The 23,753-nt window shown below is 46.4% G+C and overlaps 1 protein-coding gene across 1 annotated transcript in view; it reads right to left on the bottom strand.

Moving 5' to 3' along the window:
* Positions 1-23,550, bottom strand: part of LOC136568499 (uncharacterized) — a 51,984-nt gene extending 28,434 nt beyond the window's left edge. Inside the window, exons 1-3 of the mRNA XM_066568506.1 lie at positions 23,004-23,550; positions 20,756-21,080; positions 20,410-20,623 (exon numbers count right to left, since the gene is read on the bottom strand). Coding sequence (XP_066424603.1) covers positions 20,410-20,623; positions 20,756-21,080; positions 23,004-23,550 — 1,086 coding nt within the window. The remainder of the gene's footprint in view (positions 1-20,409; positions 20,624-20,755; positions 21,081-23,003) is intronic.
* Positions 23,551-23,753: the final 203 nt, after the last annotated feature.

Raw genomic sequence — 23,753 nt, 5'->3', positions numbered from 1 at the left:
CAGTGATCAAAGACCTAATATGGTTTGTACTATCACAATGCCTCGGGCAAGTCCCTCACAGATAGAGGTCAGTGGAATGATCGACACAGGGACAGACATCACCATCATTTCTGCCAATATTTGGCCTCCACCATGTCCTACCATGTCTGTGGGATCTGCCATTCCTGGCCTCAGAGGGACCACACAGAGCTGCTTGAGTAGCAAACCTGTGTTGGTCAAAAATCCTGAGGGTCAGACAGCTACAATTCAGCCATACATCACCATTGCACCACTTAAACTGTGGGGAGGGATGTTCGGTCAGCATGAGGAGTCCGGGTGGGGATGGATTTTTAACAGGGGCCACTGTATTAGAGGGCATAAAGTATCCCACATCAGCTCTAAAATGGCTCACTACACAACAGCCTGTGTGGGTTCCACAGTGGTCCTTTGAGAAAGAGAAACTGGACGCCCTTATATTCTTGGTACAAGAACAACTAGCTCAAGGGCACATTGAACCTTCTATGAGCCCATGGAACACTCCGGTATTTGTTATAAAAAAGAAATCTGGTAAATGGAGGTTGCTACATGACTTAAGAAAAATCACTGCTGTCATGGAAAGCATGGGTACTTTGCAACCTGGTATGCCATCTCCTACCAAGACACCTGCCACCTGGGACATTCAGATTGCGGACTTAAAAGATTGCTTTTTTACTATTTCATTACACCCTGAAGATACCTCAAAGTTTGCTTTTACAGTGCCATCCATTAATAACATTGCATCAGTCGAGCATTATCAGTGGAACGTTTTGCCACAGAGCATGAAAAACAGCCCCACAATTTGTCAGTGGTACGTTGCACAGGCTCTCTCATCAGTAAGAGAACAATTTCCAGGAGCGTACTGCTATCACTACATGAATGATATCTTGATAGCAACCCCAACCAAAAAAGACCTTTCACAGATTCGGCCAAGCCTGATGCAAGCATTAAAAACATTTGGGCTGCAGGTAGCACCAGAAAAGGTGCAGCAGCAACCACCATGGAAATACCTAAGACTCAAAATAATGGATCATCCCCTACAGCCACAAATGATTCAACTTGCAACCAAAATTCAAACTTTAAATAATGCACAAAAACTTTTGGGTATCATAAACTGGATTAAACCCTATCTAGGATTGACGACCCAACAATTGGCACCCTTATTCAACATTCTTAAAAGTGATCCTGAGCTAACTTCTCCGAGAAAATTAACCCCAGAGGCAAAAGCGGCTCTCGAAATAGTAGAATAAGCCATAACAGACACATCCACTGGATATGTCCAGATGTGTACATAACTGTATTTATTCCCATTGTTGATTTTCACCCTACTGATATTATTGGACAGTGGCATACTCACTGGTCAGACCCTTTGCACATTCTAGAGTGGATTTTCCTACCTCACCAACCTAATAAGAAGGCACCTACCATCTTCAAGCTGATTGCGCAATAATTATCAAATGCCATCAGAAACACTGATTTTGTGTGGTGGTTTTGGTTTGCTAATTTGAGATTTTGTTAATTGTGGTATTTACATGCCCTCTGAACAGAGAGAAGCTGTGAGAGAAGCAGAGAAAAGAATGATCAAAACAATTCTTATCTCATTTGCTGCTCCTGTGTTTGTGCTCATGTGGAATGTGTTCTGGAGATTTTTTACCCAAGGTGATTGCTTGATTGGATTCTGGTGGAATTGTTTGTTAATTAGCCTATCAGGTCCAAGCTGCGTGGACTGTCGGTCTGGAGACAGTCACAAGTTTTTCAGTAGTTAGAACTAAGTATGATATAGTATAGTATCTCTCTTTAATATAGTATGATGTAATATAGTATAGTTTTAATAAAGCAAGTGTTCAGCATTCTGAAGCCTTGGAGTCAGATGCCAATCATTCCCGTGACGGAGGTGCCCTGCAACTTTAATAGTTAATTTTGAGATTTCTCGGGTGGTATACTAATGAGTGTGGTGGGGTTTAGTGTTGGTTAATCACTAGTGTACTCATTTCCTGCTGTGAGGTAGGATTAGGAGAAAGGCATAGCAGGCTCAAAATTTTAAATGGGTATAAAGAAAAGTTTATTAACAGTAACTAAAAGAAAGAGCAATAAAAATCAGAACAAAACTTTCAGAACACTTCTCCTCCCACAACATTTTCTTCTTACTGATAATGTAAAGAAACAAAACCTAAAATTTTAGTTAGTTTACCACTTCTAAAATAGTCATATTTTAGTTTACTTAGGGAGAGAAGTCCCTCTTGTTAATGTTATGGAGACTTCTCCACAAGAAAAAAAAAAGGTCTCTCGTGGATCTCTCACCAATAGCAGCTGCCCGGGGAAATCTGTAATTGTGAAGTCCCTCTAATTTTTTACAAGCTTTTCTTATAGCTGTGTTTATGGGCTATGTCAGCTTATGCAGTATTGTTTTAAAGATGAGCTGTATAAAGGTAAAAATTCTCATTACCTATTTTTAAAATCATCATCCTTGGGAACAGAGATCTTCTGCTCTTCCTGGGGGCACAGGATTTTCATCACTCTTCTCATAGGATCACAGCTATTTTAACATCTGTTTACTTTAGCATGGAGGCTTTTGCTCGATATCAATTTGAACTTCATCTCCTGATGTTTTCATGTGTTATAGGGAAAAAGAGTATTTTCTCTATAGTTTTATAGGAGGATTTCAGCCTCAAGATCAAGACATCTCCTCATCCCTCCCAGCTGGGACTTGACTTCTTTTTCACTGACTTTGGTGTCTTTATGTTGTTCTTTTCTCTCACTCAAGGGAGGATTGAAGCACTGAAAGAGTTAACATCTTGCCCACGGCCTGCAGATGGTCACCTGACCCCAGTCAGCTCAGTGTTGCAGCTGGGGCTGTGGCAGGATTGGTTGCATGGCTGGTCTATGGGTTTTGTTGTATTTAATTCTAGCTGTAAGACTACTCTACAGGCTGCAGGGCTGCCTCTGGTCTCAGCTGTATGATTTCGTGCGGCAGCTGCACTGGGGGGAGGGGACCTGGTGGCAAGATGTTATTAGCTGCAGCCCTGCCCTGCCTCAGCCAGGGCTCTGCAGCCTCACTGCCCCTTGCCTGGTAGCTGCTGGGGCCTGGCCCAGCTGGGGACGGGGCCCAGTAGGCTCCCCAGAAAGGGGCCCAGCCGTGCGGCAGGGCCTGCCTGGCCCTGCCCAGCCGAGACAGGGGCTGGGCCAGCCTTGTTACCTGTTCCCAGTCAGGAAGGAAAAAAGAGATTTTCTAGGATTTTTCATCTTTAACATGTGTTTTTCACAGAGGCATGTACAGCTTCCCAGTAGTTTTACAGACCGTCAGTTACACAGAAACTTTTGCATCACTTCCCTAAGTGTCTCTCACACAACACCACCACAGGTGTTTACAATTAAATGCTAGAGATCCTTCCAAATTTATTATACCTGCGACACAAGAACATTTTGAATGATGCTTTGCAAACAGCACAGCTTTACAAAGTGCCTTGCAAAATTTCTCAGAACAAATTACTTACTGTGGAAACAGATGGGCATGCCAGGCCTCTCCCTTGGAGAGATGTCCCTTGAATGGGCCGTGATAAGATCTTCTCAACTCTCCTGGATTGAGAAACCCTCCTTGGTCATGGCGAGTTCCCAGCATGCTTTGGAGTCCCATGTAGATTCTTTGTAACTCATTGGTTTTTCCCCTTTGTACCACCCCTGCTTTTCCCCTTAAAAACCCCAGTTTCTGCCCTGTTAGGCAGGGAGCTGTCATCCCTGGCTTCCTTCACAGGGTGCTGGAATAACTGTTACCTCTGTAGAACAGCTACATGGTGCTCCTGTCTCTTTGTCCCTGTGTCAACCTGGGGACACCTCGCAAGGCAGAGCTGAAATCACTGCCAAGAGCTGAGCTGTCTGCCCCTTGCTGAGGTTACCTGGTAGCTGAAGGACTGCCTGAGACCCCTAGAAAGTTGTCTCTTGCAGGACCTCTCTCTGGGAAGGTTGCGGCATCTGGGTCGAGCCATCAGACCCCTGACCAGCCATCATAACAAGTGGCATCCCAAACTCCATGTGGACCACCCTCAGCTGGAAGTCCCTGGAGAGAGCGGCATCCTGCACAGCATGGGATTGACCCGCCTCGATTTGTCATTCCTCTGAAGCTACCCCTTGTGTTCTAGCAGAGGATATCCAAAGAGGCATTCTGAGACCCTTGACCTCACCACCTGGGAGAAGAAACCCTGAGGATCAGAATACAGAGGCTGACCACCAAACCAGCAGGCTTTCTTTTTACCCGTCCGGCCAGAGTATAAGTTAAACTCAGCCTTTTTTCTTTTAGACACTTCTAAATATTTGGGTATTTTTGCTTTTTTTTCCTCATGCTTCCTGCTGAATTGGGAATGGGACCACCGGCATGGAAATATGGCTGGGAAAATCTCGGCTACCTCATACTGAGAGAGACCTATGTTCCCAAATTCTAAGTACCCTTTCTTCTAGTAATTTCAAATTTTCTAAAGGAAATCTTTCTAAGAAAACTCTTAAATCATTTACCCACTGGATCTGTAAGCAGTTTCCTGACTACAACAGATACACTGTCTGTGGAGGGATATAATGTAAGAAAATAAAGATAGTGCAGAAGGTAATCTCACCCCTGAGGAGTTGCAGCTGTACTAATTACCAAAGATTAGGAACAGGCCTGCCCTTAACAGGTCACAGCTGTGTCCAATGAGGATGAGTGCTATAAAAGAGTGGGTTAGCTTGTTGAGAAGCAATATGGAGTTTTTTGGCTGTGCTGTGAAGAAGGAGTTAGTGCTGTAAGGAGCTGTCCATAAGAAATCACTGAGAAGGTATGGGAGCTTTGCAATAAGATGATAACAACTGTCTGTCTCAACTCTTTCTAGGGTCATATAGGGACAAAGATTTATACTCTTCAGGTGAATGGTGATTTTTCTGTTTCTCATTTTATCCCTCTATTCCATATTATTAAAATGTGCAAAAAAAACTTACTATCTACCAAGCCATAAATTACTGCAGTTAAGTAGGGCCACTGCACTGTCTCTAAAACCACTAGTTGCACACCCCTAAAAGGTGTTACAGTATTCACTGATGGTTCTTGGAAAATTCAAAAAGCCATTGTGACATGGAAAGAGGAAGGTGGATAGCAAGTGTTGGAAGGTTGTGAGAGTGGATCACCTCAGTTGGTGGAGCTATGTGCTGTAGCTATGGCTTTCCAATATTTTCCACACATTCCTCTGAATGTTGTAGCTGACTCTGCCTATGTTGCTGATATTACACAGAGATTAGACCAAGCACTATTAAGAGAAATTGACAATGCACCACTATTTGACTTACTAGAAACTTTGTGGCATGCCATCCAGGCCAGAGCTTGCCCGTATTACATCTTACACATCAGAAGTCATACAAATTTACCAGGTTTCATTGCAGAGGGCAATGCTTGAGTGGATTGGCTAGCTAGCCCTGCTTGGACAGCACCACAACCAGACATGCTTGCACAAGCAAAGGTGTCACATGTTTTTTTCCATCAAGGTGTTCGAGCCCTACAGCGACAATTCTGGCTGTCAAACACAGATGCTTGTAATATAGTTAACACCTGTGCTGACTGCCAAGGCCACACTGCACCACTGCAAATGGGGGTAAACCCTCATGGTCTGCATGCTTTACAAATCTGGCAAACTGATGTCACACATATCCCTGAATTAGGCCATTTAAAGTATGTGCATGTAGCAATCGGTACCTTTTCATTGGCTATGTGGGCTTCAGTACACACAGGGGAAAGGAGTTGGGATACTATCACACATTGGCAATCAGCCTTTGCTGCTTTAGGCATTCCCCATACCATTAAAACAGACAATGGCCCTGCATATGCCTTACAAAATACAAGACTTTTCCTACAGCTCTGGGGTGTGTCACACCACACTGGTATTCCCCACTCACCAACAGGACAGGCCATTGTGGAACATGCACATGGCACTTTAAAACATATTCTTGACAAACAGAAAGGGGGAATATCTGCTGACACCCCACAGAGTAGAGTGGCTAAAGCTATATATACCCTAAACTATTTGACAGTATTAGAAAATTCCAAGAATCCAGTAATTTTAAATTGCTTTTTATCATTACAATCATCCTGTTATGCCCAGTTGCCCAAACCCAAGCTAATTATCACCATTAGGTGGGAAGGTCCTTGAGATCTTACTTGGGGATGTGGATATGCTTGTGTCTCCACAGATACTGGAATGCAATGGGTACCTGCTGTGAAAAACAGAATTCATTGTGTAGAGTTTTTAAAAGTTTAATAATAATAATAATAAAAGTAATAGGATAAAAAAAGGACAATATTTCCTTTCCCGGGGGTGCTCCTGGCTAACAGCCAAGGAACACACCGGTGTACACAGACACTGTTACCTTTATACTGTTACATGCTGAGATACATGCACATTCATGTATTTAATGCATTATTCAAATGTTCTTGCAAACTTTCTGATGCTTTTGGAACTCCTTTGTTTGACATCACACTCCGGCTTATCTGCATGACATCCTGTGTGTCAGGTCAATATATTTTATTTCTTCTTGTGTTTCTATCCTGCTGTTTCACATCCTCTGATAAGGATTTAGTATATCCTCCTTAAATTTAACATGGTATTCTTGAACTGTCCTCTGGTGCTCTGGTTTGTGTCATGGTTATCTTATCACTTGGTGTTGGGTTTTTTCTTTTCTGTTAATTCCTTATTACCTGTAGAAATTTCTTCCCATTGAGTTGCTGATGGAACTGATTGCTGGGTACTTGAGACAAAGGGGGAACTCTGTTTTTTTGGGAGTTTTTCCCTCGGGGGTGGGGGGTGGAGATGCTGGGGGAAGGGGCTGAGCACAGCTGGTAGCTCTGAGGGTTTTTTTCAGAGGAGGGGAGCAACCACTCTTGGGGAAGGTAGTCTCCACTGCCGCTGCTGGAGCCTGGACAAGAGCTGTTTCTTCTGCTGTGGGGTGAGCCTCGGTTTGTGAGAACAGCCACTGAACTGGGACCTTATTAACACCTACCTCACTAAAAGAGAGACCTATCGCCCTCTGCTCGGGTGCCTGGGATCCTGAGCTCGGCTCTCCCTGCCCTGCTGGAAGCCCCTCACCCCCCTGCCTGCCGAGACATCCTGCCGGCCCAGCTTGCTGTTTCCTGAGAGTCCTGCAAGGGGCACCAGAATCGGCTGCCCCAGGGTTTGTGAAGCAAAGCCTCTCTTCCATCCCTTCCCATCTTCGGACAAAGCCGCCATTGCCACGTGCTCCCCGAACCCGCGCCGGAGCGCCCCCTGCAGCCACGTGGGGATCACCGCACTTGCCCTGCCCACTGGGAGCCTGCCAGCACCCCTGCCGGCTGTGACTGCAACTACACCAAAGGGGAAATTGCCGCAGCCAAAAGGCTGTCACTGGGTTCCGGGTTCTGTTTGTTGTAAATGCCGTAGTTGTTGTTTGTTTGCTTTAGTATAAATATTAGTAAAGAACTGTTATTCCTATTCCCATATCATTGCCTGAAAGCCCCTTGATTTCATGATTCAAATAATGCAGAGGGAGGGGGTTTGCATTCTCCATTCCAAGGGAGGTTGGTTTTTTTTTCTGCCTTCTCTAGCAGACACCTGTCTTGTAAACCAAGACGCTTAGACAGGTTGGTCAGTGGATGACCTTACACTGTTTTTAGTTACACAAAAGCCTTTAATTTTTTTTTTACATCTTATGTTTTACTAAGGTCTATAACACAGTACATTCATCACACTATTATTTCCATAAGTGATACATATATATTATATTCATTACACTACTATTTCTATGAGCAACACAGTGCATACTTAAGCTGATAGATTATATTATATTAACAAGCAGCTAAAAAGAGTTATAATTGATACTATTTCTAAATACTTATAATCACTAACAATGTGCATAAGCTAATACATAAATACAAAAGCTAATATTATCTGGTCCTTTTTCACAATCTCTCCTCTTTGTTTTTCTTACTGTATTTGGCTTGAGCGACAACTTTTGCACTTCTGCACTTTTGGCATAGTGATACTTTTCATGGATCTTAAATGCCTTGTTTTCATAATCTTTTTCTTTTCTCAATGCCATAATTTTCTGCTTTTGTCCTATGGTTCCTGACTTTGGATTGGTGGGTACTGTCATTATTTGCATGTTTTGGACCACATAAGTGATTAATCGAATAAAGCATGGGATCAAACATGGAAGAAAAACTAGACCCGTTATTCCACATAGCACTACAAATCTGGCCCTCTTCCACCAGGATATTCCAAAAAAACCTTCTAACCATCCTTTATTCATTATAAATTCCCGTTTTTGGACTGGCATATGGGCTCTTATACGGATGCTTCTGGCTATATCTAAAACTGCATTCCCATTATCATCAATTTGTAGACAACAATCAGATGTGTTAAACTTTTTGCAAACCCCTCCCTCTTCTGCTAACAAATCATGTAGTGCTAACCAATTTTGATACACTGCAGCTCTGGTTTGCCTTTGCTGTTTGGCTATTAATTCCATGGCCCTGGCCGTTTCATTAGAGATATGATTTCTACAACTGCTCGGAGTCTTATGATGCAATTCAACATATAAATTTGGATTCAATATCCCCAACTCCCATCTTGTGCCCACGTAGCTGGACCATATGTCTGTATTATCCATTCAGGTGCCTACTTTTCATCTCCCTACTTTTGGTATCCCCCAATTTCTCCAATTAGTTCCCTCTTATTTCTTTTTAAGGCATTGTACACTGGTATTCCCAGATCATCTCTATCTTGGCTTGGCAACAGGAAGAATTTGGGTTGTATAATTCCCAGAGTGCAACTTCCTTTCCATAGGGGAGAAAGTTCTGGATAAGCCCTTTTCCCACATATCCAAAATAAGCCATCCAGTGCTTTCCAGTATTTGTTCCTTTGGTTATTTATGTTTTCCCAAAATTTAGATATTTCAGGGATCCCATAATAGGGATTCTTCCTGGGGTCATTACACTGAAAAAGTTTAATTTCCTTTTTATATTTACAATTCTTTTTCTTCTCCTGGGTCCAATATTGTGGGGGTTTTTTAGGGATCTGCTATGTGAAAGTTCTATTATAAACTTTATATCTTTTACAGGAGGTCTGTCTTACATTGTCTGAAAATTCTCTTCCCATATGCCAGAGGCATTCTAATTATTTCTGAACTTAATATCCACCCCTCTGGCCAATTTTCCCCTTTTATTTTGGTTCTGTTCCATTTGAGAAGTTCAACTGGGCCTAGGCTACTACCCTTCCATGGCCATTCTTTGGACATTAAAGCTCCCCCATAAGCCCAGCAATTGGTAACATCTGGCTCTCTGCTGATCCTTTCTCCCATATCTACAAACAAGTTTTTTCTTAACTTTGGTATTTCTATTTCATTTTCCAGTTGTTGTCTGAGTTTTGCATATAAACTTCTATGTGGAGTTGGCTTTGGAGTGATGGGTTGCTGTGTCTATTTTCTTTGTTTGTTTATCATTATTCATTCCCGTATTAAATCTTGTACCAAATCCCGTTCCTTTTTCCATTCTCAGGTTTGACTTGTGGAGAAACAAACCCATTTGTCTCCTCATGGGCACCCCTGTTTTGACCCTACAATTTTGGTAACTTTATACATTCCATCATTTTGTATGCAGGTGTCTACCTGAGAGGAGTTATAGCAGTGGTGGCTGATGAAGGTATGAAAGCTAAAGTAAGAACCTAGAGTTTTCCTGTGGTATAGTGGTCTGTAGTATTTGTGGCAGGGATCGTTTGGATTCCCAAAGGTGACATGACTAATAAGGAGTAACAGAAGCTCAGTATAACGTGTACCCCCACCTTCCATGCCTGATGGGGTTGCTGCCCACAGCATGTGAACATGATCTTGGTGGTGAGTACAGTAGTTAATCTGGTCTTGCCTTCTGGTCTCCTTATCCCAAAATTACCTATGTCACCTGCTTTTCTTATATTGTGGTTCTCTGTAGTTTCTTAAATAGTCAGCACTTATTAGGTTCACTCTCAGAATAGGGTCTTATTACCTCCCCATCATATAGAGTAGTTGCCTGCATTTGAAATATGGTCCCTGGTTTTGATTTACTACAGCCTCCCACTCAGCTTCTAATAGCTCGTGAGTATCAGGGAGCATCCACTCGACTCCACAACAAAGTGTTAGAATTGGTACTTGCCTTCGATTAGTGTTGGAACTTTTCCCTTTATCTTGACAAATTTTGCAACACGCTTGCTGCCTGGTTTGCTCTCATTGGAACTGGCTCTGTAAACCACTCCCCTCACCCCTCCCCTAAGGTTATCCCAATGGCTGGCTGTTTGTACTTGCTTACCGGTTTTGGCCTGTTTATAAACCACTGCAGAGCTGTGCTCTGGCTGTCTTTCACTTTTTAATCTCTGGATTAAAGACCTTCTGGAATATCAGGTGGAGAGCATCCATCAACTCTTTTACTTTTCTCCCTGACGCTGGTAAAGTTAATCCCGCTGTAGAGCCACAGCTCTGAAGTTCAGCTCCTGGTGGATTTATCCTGGAGTTGTTCCATACACCTTGGCATGGCTGCTGGTGTTCTAAAAGAGCTAGCTAAAGACTCCAGTGGCTGCATCAACTGGTGCCCAACATGGGGCCTCCCAATAGGTCTGAGACCTCATGGAAGAACCTGTGCATTCACTTGTGGGTGACTGCAATTAAGGACTTGGTCGTTAGCTACCCTGGTGAGAAGCAGGCCAATTTCTGTCCAGTAGCATCCCCAGGGACGGAGATGACAACCCCTAAAGCACCAGGGGCCGTCTTTGGGAGAGGTACCTTGGCTACAGCTCCCCTACTCCAGGCAGCAGTGGTAAGTATTCCCCAGGGGGGCAATTGGGTGAGACCAGGAGAGACATTTTTGCTTTGTGTCCTGAACCCCCTAGAAGTGTGGGAGGGGGTGGTGTCCTGTCCCTGGACTGCTTCTGGACCTTTATATTATTTTATTTTATTTAATATTTCTGCTGTAGTCAAGGGTAGAGTTTGCTGAGCTGACCCCAGTTAATATCTTATCATGGGTGCTAAGTTATTAGCACAGCAGAGAGGGATTTTTACCCAGCTTGCGGGAATCTTGAAGGCTGGGGAAAAGCATTTTTCTAAACGGTTATTAAAAAGATTCATCTGCTGGCTGTTCCTTCACTTCCCCTGGGTGTCCCCCATTAATGTAACCTCCATGCCCTTTTGGGACAAGGTTGGAAGAAAATTGACTGATTTAATGAACCAGGGGGACACCTCTGCATCCAAATTGATCCCACTTTTTGTTTTAATTCAACTTGCTTTAGTTGAGAAAATGGAAGGGGAGAAACAGCCACAGCTATCTCCCTCAGTAATCCCCTCCCCCCCTCCCCAGCCTGTTTGTCCTACCCCAGGGGAGTCAGGGAAAGCAGATGAGCAAGGTGGCCAGGCAAGCCTGACTCCCCCTGGCTCTCCATGTCTCCTTCAGATCCCCAGCTCTGGAAGAAACGTCTGAACTGCCAGGGCTCCTTCTCCTAAACCCTCTGCACCGGTTGAAACCCTGAAAATTATTCATTTTGAAGTTCCCCCAGCTTATTCTCCTTCCCCACAAAATCCTAACCCTTTCTCTGCTCTTCAAAATGGCCCCTGAAGAGCACAAAATGGTGATGACCACATGGTCATTTTTCAGACGTGCTCCACTTTCACACAATCCTTTTCTTCCCGCCTTTCCCAATCCCCTCTCTTCCCCAATTCAAAATGGTGGCGACCACGTGGTCAGGTCTCAAAACGGCAGCGACCACGTGGCCAGGTCCCAAAATGGCGGCAACTATGTAGTCGGGTCTCAAAAGGGTGTCAACCATGTGGTTGTGTCTCAGGCATGTGTGTCTCTTCCCCAGAACCCCTTTCTTCCAGCCTTTCCCAATATCCTCCCCTCCCCAATCCCCTCTCTTTCTCCTCCCCCAGGTCCCTCCTCCCCCACCTCGGCCCCTCCTCCTAAAGTCCTCGCCCCTTCATGTTGCTGCTCTCCCCCTAGCCCTACCCATAATCTCCCCTTCTCCTCCCCTGGCAGCTTCCACAGTAACCACCCTCTTCCTACTTTCAATTCCCATGCCCCCCTCCCCGGATCCCAGGCTTCTGCTTCCTGTTCCCACAATGTGAAAATCGAAAGCTACAAGCCAAAATCCCTAAACACAAAACAAGAGACTCTTCCTCTTGTTGCACCAGTGACCTTTAGTGATGGCAAAGAAGGTTTCCTCCGAGAATGGGAGCCTCTCTCCTACCAAAGTAAAAAAGAAATCTGCAAGGCACAAAAAGAATTTGGGAGGGGGAGTGAGTATTTTAAAGGCATGCTTAGAGCTACCTTCTCCTCTAATATCTTAGTGCCACACAATCTCGAGGATTTCATTTCATGCCTTGTCTCTCCAGCAGAATACTTGCTGTGGGAGGGGGCATGTAAGAGATCGTTGCGGGGAATTCTTTTTGACCTTTTGCAGATTCCAAAGCGTTCCCATGACACAATTGGAAATGTTAGTACTATGAACCACCTGTGGGGCGAGGGGGAATGGGTTGAGCCCAGGCTACAAGCCAACGTGCTGGCTGTGCCAACTTTAGATTTATTCCAGGGAGCTGCTGAAAGGGCATTCCATCAAATTCCTTCCCATGGGTCCCATGTCAGCTTTGCTGCCATCAGGCAGTAGCTCAACAAACCTTTTATAGATTTTTATTAATAGATTGAAAGTGCAAGTCAAAAGACAGGTGAAGAACCCAGACTCACACCCGGTGATTCTCCTGGAAATGGCAAAGGCCAAGGCCAACGAGGCCTGCCAGCAAATCATCGGAGGGATGCCGCTAGACCCTCCACCCTCATTAACATCTATTATCAAGGCCTGCACCAAGAACATCATAGCGGCCAACTGGAATAGAGTGCAACCGTTGGGCAGGACTGTTGCAGCGACCACCACTGCCTCTGTTGACCCACCACCCTTTTGATGGGGACCACTAACCCGTTACCGCTGTGGGCAAATCGGGCACATGGCCAAATCCTGTCCAGAACCCCACCCCACTCGGACAGAACCAAAAGAGAACCATGGGGGAGGGGCACCCACTACAAAAAACTAGTGGGGCAGTGCGATCCTGCTTTGCGTGTAAAAATAGAGCAGGATCCCAGGGGCAAGGGGAAGTGGGACAAATAAGAACTGAACTACATAACATTACTGGACATGACACCCACACCGGACATGACACACACAGCTGATATTGACAGTTGTAGCAAAGTGTGGTTGTCTCAGCCACTGCTGCTACTTCTAACATCTGACAAAAAGTTTTTCAGGTCCTGAAGCTGGACACTGATAGATGTCAAACCACTGGGGGAAACATTGATGCCTCTAGAACCTGGTGAACCTGAATGTCCCAGTGGTAAGACACTCTGCACCGCATGGAGATCGCAGATACAAAGAACATCCACTTGTCCTCATCTGTAAACTGGAAGAAGCCATGTTCCCCAGGCCATGCCTCATTGGAATTTGTTTCATCCTGTTTGCCCTAAACTAGTCCTCTGATGTGTGGATCATCCCACAACCCAGGAAAAACGTCCAGGCTACGTTGGCAGAGGCCCTTAAGCAAGACCATATCTGCTTGTCTACAGCAGCAGCAGAAAATCTGGTTTCAACCTGCCTAGTGGGGGTCCCATGTAAACCCAAGGAGTACCCTGAAAGCCTGAAAAAACAAAAAAAATGTAAATAGCAAGCAAAGCACCCACATAGTTTACTGAACACCAAGCATGACCTATGAACATAAATTGCCCGTTTACAACCCCCTCATGCTGTGGCAAGAGTGGGTAGGCAAGCTGCTCAACATAAACAGTGAACCACAAGAACTTGAAATTTTAGGGTCTTCAAGTGCAGCCTATTGCATTCAGTTTGTCTACGAACCAAGGCACCACATAGAACAGTACACTTATGTCCTCCAGTATTAAAAATATCACCAGGCTAACAGGTGGTATGAAAAGATTGAGCATGTTAAGATGGCATCCACAGAGGACCACTGGCCAAAGAGACTAGAAAAAGGTACTTTTCTCATTTGTGGGGATAGACTTGGGCAGGTATCCCCTCTCACCTGCTCAGAGGTCTGTGCACATTTTGGCGGATGTCGCTGTTCACACCCAACCAAACCCAAATTATGGTTTGGCAACAGAAAAAAATTTGAGAATCCAAAAGCAAAGCATTGATAATTTAGGCAAACACTGTGAATTGGAAATTATTCATTAGTTTAGGCTAAAAAGAGCTGCAGTCTCTTTATTTTTACCATGGGTTGCAGCTGCTAAAGCACTAGGTGAATTGGGCCACCTTGAGTGTTGGGTAGTGAAACAAGCCAATTTAACAACAACCGCAATCAGTGACCTCCTAGCAGACGAAGAAATCACTACGAAAGCTACCCTCCAAAATCGGGCAGCTATTGACTTCCTGCTGCTGCTGCATGGACAGGAATGTCAAGAGTTTGAAGGTCTCTGCTGCCTCAACCTAACATCAAAGGCACGGGATGTCTGCATATCCCTGCAAAAAAATGGAAGAACTAATAACTGACATCAAAAAAGATTCAGAGGACTGGCTGGGGAAGATCTTCTCAAGGTGGCGGTTGACTGGGTGGATCTCTTCCATTGTTAAATCCATTGTTTGGTTTATTGTAACTGTTTTCCTTATTGTAATATCCTTTGCTATTTTAACAAGATGTTGCCTTTCCACTGCTGCACACCTCACCTTTTCCCCTCCTGAAAATAGTTACAGAGACCCCTGATGCTCCTGACTCTGAAAACCCTGATGCCAATAACCCCGATACTAAGGATTCTCCTGATGACAGCCTCCCACCTCAGTGGTGGTACGAGTTATGCCCAAAATCAGTGTAACCCCGATCCTTCCCCTTTTTGAAAAAGATAGGGGAAGATGTTGTGGTTATAGTTTGTGTTACCCCAGTGTCTGGGTTTGAAAAGACAGGTGTCTGCTTAAGGAAGGTAGGAGCCTCCCCTGAAATGGAAAATGTAAACCCCATACCTCCAAATTGTTGTAATTTTGAAAATAAAAAGCTCTCAGGCAAAGATATGGGAATGGGAATATCAGTTCTTTACCAGGAAAACTAAAAAATACAATTGTAGTAGTACAAACAAAAAACCCTCTATTGATAGAGTCAGAATACGACCTGACACACTGTTGGTCAGGGTGTTGGTAGCAGTCTGAATGGTGGCTGCAGTCCTCCTGGAGTGACAGGTATAGTTCTGTTGAAGCAGTGATCCTGTAGAAGGGTGTAGGTTTCTGTCCTGGTTTAGGGCAAATTTGGGAGAAAACCTCCAAAGGGGACCCCTCCCCCCAACCGGTTCGGGAAGGATTCCTCGGAGACAAGTGGAAAGAACCTGTTTATTTAACAGGCACAGCACCCCCCAGCACACAAAATGAACAATACTGGATGACACCACTCTTTCACCGCTCTGAAGAAGATGACAAATTCAGAAAGTCTCTCTAGGGAGTGGTCACTCTGTTATCAGTCCCTCCGGCACTGGGGATGGCTGCTGCAGACCACAAGGTGCAAACACTCAGTGTTTCCCAGGTCCCAGTCTGGAGCAGGTTCAAGTGTTTCCAAGAAAGAGAAAAAAAAACAGTCCAGGGAAAAATCGGACTGCCTAGCTAAACTAACTAACAAGCAGAAGCAAAAGCAAGAGCAAAGCAAGAGCAAAGCAGAAGAAAGAGCGAAAGCAAGCAAAAAGCTAAAGCCGCACTATGTACTGCCCCATCTCTGTGTCCCACCAGCCGTGGGGGAGCAGGCTGATAACAAAACAAAACAAAGCTTCACTCTTCAGAGCCAGTCTTGAAGGCACAGAACATAATATCTAGCATAAATAGAACAGACAACTGGGGATACAAGCACCATAATGTCACCCTAGGACAGTTTCCTCTGAAGATCCAGTGGTAGTGTAGATGGGCCTGGGTCTTCCTCTGGGAATCCAGTGGAGAAGACAGCTGCTCCTCTGGGAATCCAGTGGGAAAAGGCTGCCTGTGGTCTTCCAGATCTCTGATTATATCCAGTTAAGAATGCTTGGCTCCTCCCTCTGGGCAGAGCTTCTCACAGTGGGATGATGTAATTTTATCAGTCACGCAGTGAGACTCAGTGGCCCAGTAACAGAAGATATTCCCTGGAGGGAGGATTGTTTGTGGAAGAGATAAAGAAAACAGCCCTATTAACAGAAGATAACTGCTCCACTGATAGGAATAGATTACACACACCCATTTCCAACCCAAGACATTATCTACCCATTATTCTATTACTGTCTGCATCATACCTAAATCAATAAACTCTACACAATGAAATCTTACACACAGTTCTCACTTAAGAGTAGGTTTCCCTGTGGTACACAACAGGCTTCTCCATCTTTCTGCATTACCCACCAAGTGTAAACAGGTCCTTGAGCAAAAACAATCCCATGGATGGGTTTGTCTTTGCCTGAGGGGGGATTAATCCAAACAGTCTTTCCTAAAATACCTTTCATGTGTTGTCATGGTTTGACACTGGCACAATGCCAGTGCCCCCATGAAGATACCTTCTCCCTGGTTTCTGCTGTGAGATGTGACCAGGAATAAGCAAAGCAGGCTCCTACTTAGGGAAAAAGAACCAGAACTTTATTAACTACTCTACAACTACAGATAAAAAGGAACACACACACAGGGAAAATGAAAACTTCACAAGTGCATTCCCTCCTCCCCCCACCAAATTTCCAACACAATACATTTGGTTCCTCAAATCACCAACTCTCGGTCCAGCACCACCTTTTAGACAATCAATCCTCAGTTCATCAAGAGGAGAGGAGTCCTTCTTGTACCATGGGCTTCCCCTGGAAACACAGCTGAAGCCTCGTGTGTTTCTGTGTCACTCGTGGCACCGCCTGGAGTACATCTGCCGTCGTGACTTCTTCCTTTCCATGTCCAGTGCTCTCACCACTGAACATGGACCAGAACTGCTTCTAGGGTTGTCTTTTTTAAGGATGCTCTGTTCCGTTCCAAAAAGGCACAGTCTCTCCTTTGGGACACCTGTCCCCACAATCTCTCCTTTGGGACACCTGTCCCCCCCATATTTTCACCCCCTGGGGCCGAGGGGCATCAACACTGAACCCTCTTGGTTCTGAGGCCATTGCCTCCCCCTAGAATGCAGTCTCTGTATCACAAGGAACATGGTTCTGTCCATGGCTATACAAAAAGAGTCCAGCAAAAGCCACTCCATCATCTCTTCCCACTAGGATTCTTCTCTATTCTTCTACTATCTCTCACTCGCCCAGACTTCTCTCACACTGGCCCATTTCCTTCCTCATCTTCCACTCTATCTTCTAGAAAAGGTCAATGTTCTGTAAAGTTCTCATTCTCCAAAAAGGGGTTAAAAGCTCCTACAAGCGGCCGGCTGAACCCCCCCCTCTTCTCTGTCCCAGCTGTGCTGCCGGCACAGGCCCATGTTTATCCAGTCTCAAGGTTACAGTCCCAGGCAGCGGCTCTCTCTCTCTCTGTGTCTCTCAGGGGGTCTGCCCGATGGCTCCCGGTGTCTCTCTCTCTTTCTCTCTCTTCCACCCTTCCACCCCGGGGCTCAGGCCTACCTCTCTCGGCCTCATGGCTTTCCCCTCCCCCTGCCCAGCCAGCAGCTGGGCCGGGGGAGAGACCCGAACTCTTTCCCGCCGGAAACCCAAGAGGACCCTCCCAGGGGAGAGCTCTGCTTTTAACCCCGTGTTCTCAGAGGCGTGTCCATGTCTCAATGGTCAGGTTAAATGCCAATATTAAAGTCTGAATATCCATTGGCCAAAAACACAGCATCTCAAAAAACACATTTCCTGTCAAACCACCACATGTGTACAACAGGGACTTTATACACTGTGTGCAAGGCTTCAGACTGGGCAGGACCAGCTCGATTAATGGACTCTCAGGTGTCGACCATCCAGGTGGTTTTTGCTAAGTTCATTTCTCAATTTCTAAAGGTTCCCTCACCAAGTGCCTTCAGGGTAGTCTTAAGTAGTCTGTTGTACCATTCAACTTTCCTGGCAGCTGGTGCATGATAAGGGATATGATATATCCATTCAATACCATGTTCTCTGGCCCTGGTGTTTATAAGGCTGTTCTTGAAATGTGTCTCATTGTCTGACTCAATTCTCTCAGGGGTGCCATGTCTCCACAGGACTTGCTTTTCAAGGCCCAAGATCATGTTCCGGGCAGTAGCGTGAGGCATAGAGTAGGTCTCCAACCACCCAGTGGTGGCTTCCACCATGGGCAGCACATAGCGATTGTCTTGGTGTGTCTGGGGCAATGTGATATAGTCAATCTGCCAGGCCTCCCCATACTTATATTTGGACCACCCACCGCCCACCATACCATAGGGGCTTCACTTGCTTGGCCTGCTTGATCGCAGCACATGTCTCACAGTCATGGATAACCTGCAAAATACTGTCCATTATTAAATTCAACCCTTGGTCTCGTGCCCACTTATAGGTGGCATCTCTGTCCTGGTGACCTGAGGCATCATGGGCCCATCGAGCCAGGAACAACTCCCCCTTATGTTGCCAATATAAGTCTATCTTTGACACCTCTATCTTTGCATCTAGGTCTATCTGCTTGTTGTTCCAGTGTTCCTCATTAGCCCGACTCTTGGGGACATGGGCGTCAACATGATGAACTTTCACAGGTAGCTTCTCTACCTGAGAGATAATGTCTTTCCACTCATTAGCAGCCCAGATTGGTTTTCCTCTGTGTTGCCAGTTGGCCTTTTTCCACCTTTCCAGCCAGCTCCACAGAGCACTGGTTACCATCTCTGAATCAGTATAAAGGTATAGCTTTGGCCATCTCTCTCAGTAATGTCCAGGGCCAGCTGAATGGCCTTGAGTTCAGCAAGTTGATTTGATCCACCTTCTCGTTCTGTGGCTTCTGTGACCTGTTGTGTGGGGCTCCATACGGCTGCTTTCTACTTCCAGTTCATCCCTACGATGCAACAGGAACTGTCAGTGAAAAGTGTGTAGCATGTTTCCTCTGCTGGTAGTTGGTTCTATGGTGGAGCTTCTTCAGCACGTGTTGCTTGTTCCTCTTTATCAGTGAGACCAAAGTTTTCAATTTCTGGCTAATTTATAATTATCTCTAAAATCTCAGGGCGATTCAGGTTTCCAAAACGGGCATGCTGTGTGATGAGGGCAATCCATTTGCTCCATGTGGCATTGGTGGCATGGTGCATAGCGGGAACTTTTCCTTTAAACATCCACCCTAGTACCAGTAGTCGGGGTGCCAGGAGGAGTTGTGCTTCCATGCCAATCACCTCCGAGGCTGTTTGGACTCCTTCATAGGCGGCCAAGATTTCCTTTTCTGTGGGAGTGTAGTTGGCTTTGGATCCTCTGTAACTTCAGCTCCAGAATCCCAGTGGTCAGCCTCGAGTCTCCCCAGGCACCTTCTGCCAAAGGCTCCAGGACAAGCCATTGTTCCTGGCTGCAGAGTAGAGCACATTCTTCACCTCTGGTCCCATCCTGACTGGGCCAAGGGCTACCGCATGAGTGATCTCATTGATCTGGACAAAGGCTTGTTGCTGTTCAGGGCCCCAGTGGAAATCATTCTTCTTGCAGGTGACCAGGTAGAGAGGTCTCACAGTTGAGGAAGATGAAACAGGAAAGCGTTATAAATATGATTGCCTGGCAAAAGATTTTGAGAATATAGAAACTATAAGCGAGATTGAAATGAAAGCAAGCTTTGAGATACCTTAGTTACTGAACAACTGGAAAGCAATGGTATGGCCGGCTGAAGGTAATCCCCTTTTGATGAAACAATACCCTCTGCTTGCAGACAGGTCCAAGGGTCAGAGCAGACCCTACTAGCTTAGCAGAAGGGGTCCAAAGAGTAGTTTTAAGGGTTTAAAATGTAACACAGTATGGTAATGTAATGATTCTTATAGGCTGTATGTAAATGCTATTAGGATTTGCATCTTGTATTAGATTGGTTAGTGAGAATTAGAATATTCAACACAGAAGAAGATTTATTGTATTGTAACGGGAACCTCGCTCTCTTATCCTCTTTTACTCTTCCTCACTCTCTCATTTTCTCTTTACCACTCTCTTTGCTTCTCTCAGGCCTGCTCTGAGCTGCAGCTGGCAGCTCCATGCAGGGCCCCTGCACTCACGTCCTTTGCAATAAACTGCAAGTTCCACAACCTCGCTTCAGAGATCTCTTGTCTCCGTCCATCCCGACTGTCCTAACCCCCACCACTCCTACAGCTCACAATCTGGCTGTACTTGGGAATGTGCATTCTCTAGAAACCTATGGTGCCTAGGAAAGCTTGTGTTTCCTTCTTGCTGCTTGGTGGAGACATCGCAGTGATCTTGTTGATGACCTCAGTGGGACTCTGACACCGTCCGTCTTGCCACTTTACTCTCAGGAACTGGATCTCTTGGGCAGGTCCTTTGACTTTGGTCTTCTTGATGGCGAAGCCGACTTCTAGCAGAATCTGGATGATCTTCTCTCCTTTCTCAAACACTTCTGCTGCTGTGTTCCCACACACAATGATGTCATCGATGTACTGCAAGTGTTCTGGAGCTTCATCCTTTTCCAGTGCAGCCTGGATCAGTCCATGGCAGATGGTGGGGCTGTGCTTCCACCCCTGGGGCAGTCAGTTCCAGGTGTACTGCATGCCCTTCCAGGTGAAAGCAAACTGAAGCCTGCATTCTGTTGTCAGAGGAATGGGAAAAAATGCGTTAGCAATGTCAGTAGTGGCGTACCATTTTGCTGCCTTGGATTCCAGCTCGTACTGGAGTTCCAGCATGTCCAGTACAGCAGCGCTCAGGGGTGGAGTCACTTCATTCAAGCCATGATAGTCCACAGTCAATCTCCGTTCTCTGTCAGACTTGCGCATAGGCCAGATGGGACTGTTGAAGGGTGAGTGGGTTTTGCTGACCAACCCTTGGGTCTTCAGGTCACGGATCATTTTGTGGGTGGAGCTTACTGCATCTTCATTCATTTGATACTGCCAGCAGCGCACCGTCGAGGTGGCAATTGGTACTTTTGGTTCTTCTACCCTCAGCAGTCCTACTGCAGATGGGTTTTCTGATAGTCCAGGCAAGGTGTTCAACTGCCTAATGTTCTCTGCCTCTACAGCAGCTATTCTAAAAGCCCACCTGAGTCCTTTTGGGTCTTTGTAATAACTGGTTCAGAGGAAGTCTATGCCCAGAATACATGGGGCTTCTGGGCTTGTCACAATAGGATGGTTCTTCCACTCCTTTCCAGTCATGCTCACCTCGGCTTCTAACAGGGTTAATTGCTGCGATCCCCCCGTTACACTGGCAATGGAAACAGGATCCGCCCCCACGTGTCCCCATGGTATTAGGGTACACTGTGCACCAGTATCAACTAACGCTTCATACTTTTCTGGCTCTGATGTGTGATGGTGTTCACAGGGGTTTTCCGGTGAGGGAAGAGACGAGAATGTTGACTCCATGTTCAGAAGGCTTGATTTATTATTTTATGATATACATTACATTAAAACTATACTAAAAAGAATAGAAGGAAAAGTTTCATCTCAGAAGGCTAGCTAAGCTAAGAATAGAATGGAATGAAAACAATGGTCTGTGGCTCGGACAGAGAGAGAGAGAGCCAGCTCTGCCGTGACTGGTCACAAATTCCAAACATCCACACGAGACCAATCACGGATCCACCTGTTGCATTCCACAGCAGCAGATAACCATTGTTTACATTTTGTTTCTGAGTCCTCTCAGCTTCTCAGAAAGAAAAAATCCCAAGAAAAGGATTTTCATAAAAAGATGTCTGCGACATGTCACACCTTTTTTTATTTAGTTAAATTAAAAAGAAAAGTGTAATTTTCTCTGCTGGGCTTGTGCAGAGGAAAGAACAAACACTTGACAGGTTATCTGTTACCAATCAAAACCTCAATCAAGTGCTGATGTGGAATGAACAGGGAACTTCTTCACCTGTAAAACATAAAATTCTATCATATTACTAAAACAATCTTACAATATAAGAAAATGCAAAAACAATGCAAAGAAAATTCAAGTCCGAAGAGCTGAGTTTCAGGAGAAAGTCCATGGACTGAAGATGTTCCTCTTTGACGTCTCTGAAAGTCCCTTGTGGTCCTGAAACAGGCTTGCAGAATCCTGAAACAACAAATTGCTAAAGAAAAATCCATCAATAGTTATCAAAAATCCATTGACAGTCATCAAACAATTTTGAGAAAATTTCTGGAATGTCTTGGCCACAGCCCTTTATTGGACAACTTGGGCTGAAGCTAATTTTTGGCTCTTCAATGCTTTTGAGCTGCTGCCAGCTCTTTCAACCCTTTTTATTTAATTTAATTTTTTTTCCTTTTTTTTTTTTCCTTTTTTTTTTTTATTTTTCAGAAAGAGCAGCAGCAGCAGACAGCCTGAGAGGCCCTGGGGCACCCTGGCCCTCTTGGAAGGATCAGGAACCCCAGACCTGGCCCACAAAACGGTGGCCCAGGACCTGATGGGGGAAGCAAAACCCCCAAGGCCAACAGGAGGCCAGGCGGTGGCCCTGGCCCAGGGAACCCAGCCAAACAGCCCAGGCCCGGCCCACAAGGTGGGCTCTGTGTTGCCACAAACCAGCACCCTGCTGCCAATGCAATGGCAGAATGAGTGACCGAATGCTTCCTTCTCCCTGAACCACCAACCCACATCGGCAGTGGGGGAATAGAAGCTGTCCCGAGAATCTTCATCTCAGGTCTGGGAATGTTTTTTCCCCACAGCAAGCAAGCAATGATCGTTTTCTGCCGTCTCCTCTGTCTCTGCAATGCAAATGCAAAAGGTGTTCCTCCCATCTGCCTCCCGGTCTGGGGACCAAAGGCAGAACTTTCGGGAGACATCTCCCCCTCGCCGCTGGGGCGCGCAAGGGACGGCAGGGATTTCTGGAACCCCCAAGGGGGTACCACCGACCAAACACGCACCAACCCGCCAAAAATGCTGAGTTTAAAAGCAGGCAGTTGGGCTGCACCCGCACTCATCTGTGGGGCCATGCCTCCTCCACGGAAGGAGAGGCTGGCCACCGGAGCCGCTGCTGCAGGGGCAAACGGCTCGGGACGGTCCGAGCTCGGACATGCCGCCGGTTCCAGGGCAGCCTCTGACGCAGACACTGAGGACGAAGTCCCCGAAGGTGGCAGAACCACCGGGGCGGGCGGTGGGGGCAGCAGGGGTGCACAGAAAAACGCCGCCGTTGTGTCACTCAGCTCCGGGAGCGGCAGCGCAGGCGCGAGCTCTGTCCCCGCGGCAGGGGATGGCGGGGACGGCACGGGGTCGGCAGCATCTTCTGCCCCTGGCACCGGGATCAGCCGCGGAGGCGGCGAAGCTTCCGAGGGGGGCTGGTGGGGGCGGCGAGGCTGGAGGGAGCGCATCCCCCACCAGGCCGGAGGCAGCAGCCGTGTCCACTCCGGGTTCCGGAATCTGCAGCGCAGGCGCAGACTGCAAAAGCGGCGGAGCCGACACGGAAGGCGGCGGGACAGCCAGGGAGGGCGGCGCCGCTTGCCGGTCGCTGTCGTCGCCGAGTGCATCACCTAGCAACACAGGCGAAGCCGCGGGAAGCGGTGCTCCTGAGATCGGCCGCGCAGGTGCAGGCGGGGTCGCCGCTCCCAGAGCCCCCACGGGCTCTGCCGGAGGGGAGACCGCAGGAGGGACCGCGCGGGGAAGCGCCCGCACCTGCGGAGCGGGTTGGGGCGGCCCCGCAGGCTCGAGAGGCGGGGCCCCGGAGACCGGT

This window comes from Molothrus aeneus, chromosome W (assembly GCF_037042795.1).
Source record: "Molothrus aeneus isolate 106 chromosome W, BPBGC_Maene_1.0, whole genome shotgun sequence".
In the NCBI taxonomy this organism is placed as follows: Eukaryota; Metazoa; Chordata; class Aves; order Passeriformes; family Icteridae; genus Molothrus; species Molothrus aeneus.
Note: the sequence above shows the minus strand (reverse complement) of the source record. Positions and strands in the feature narration are given on the sequence as shown.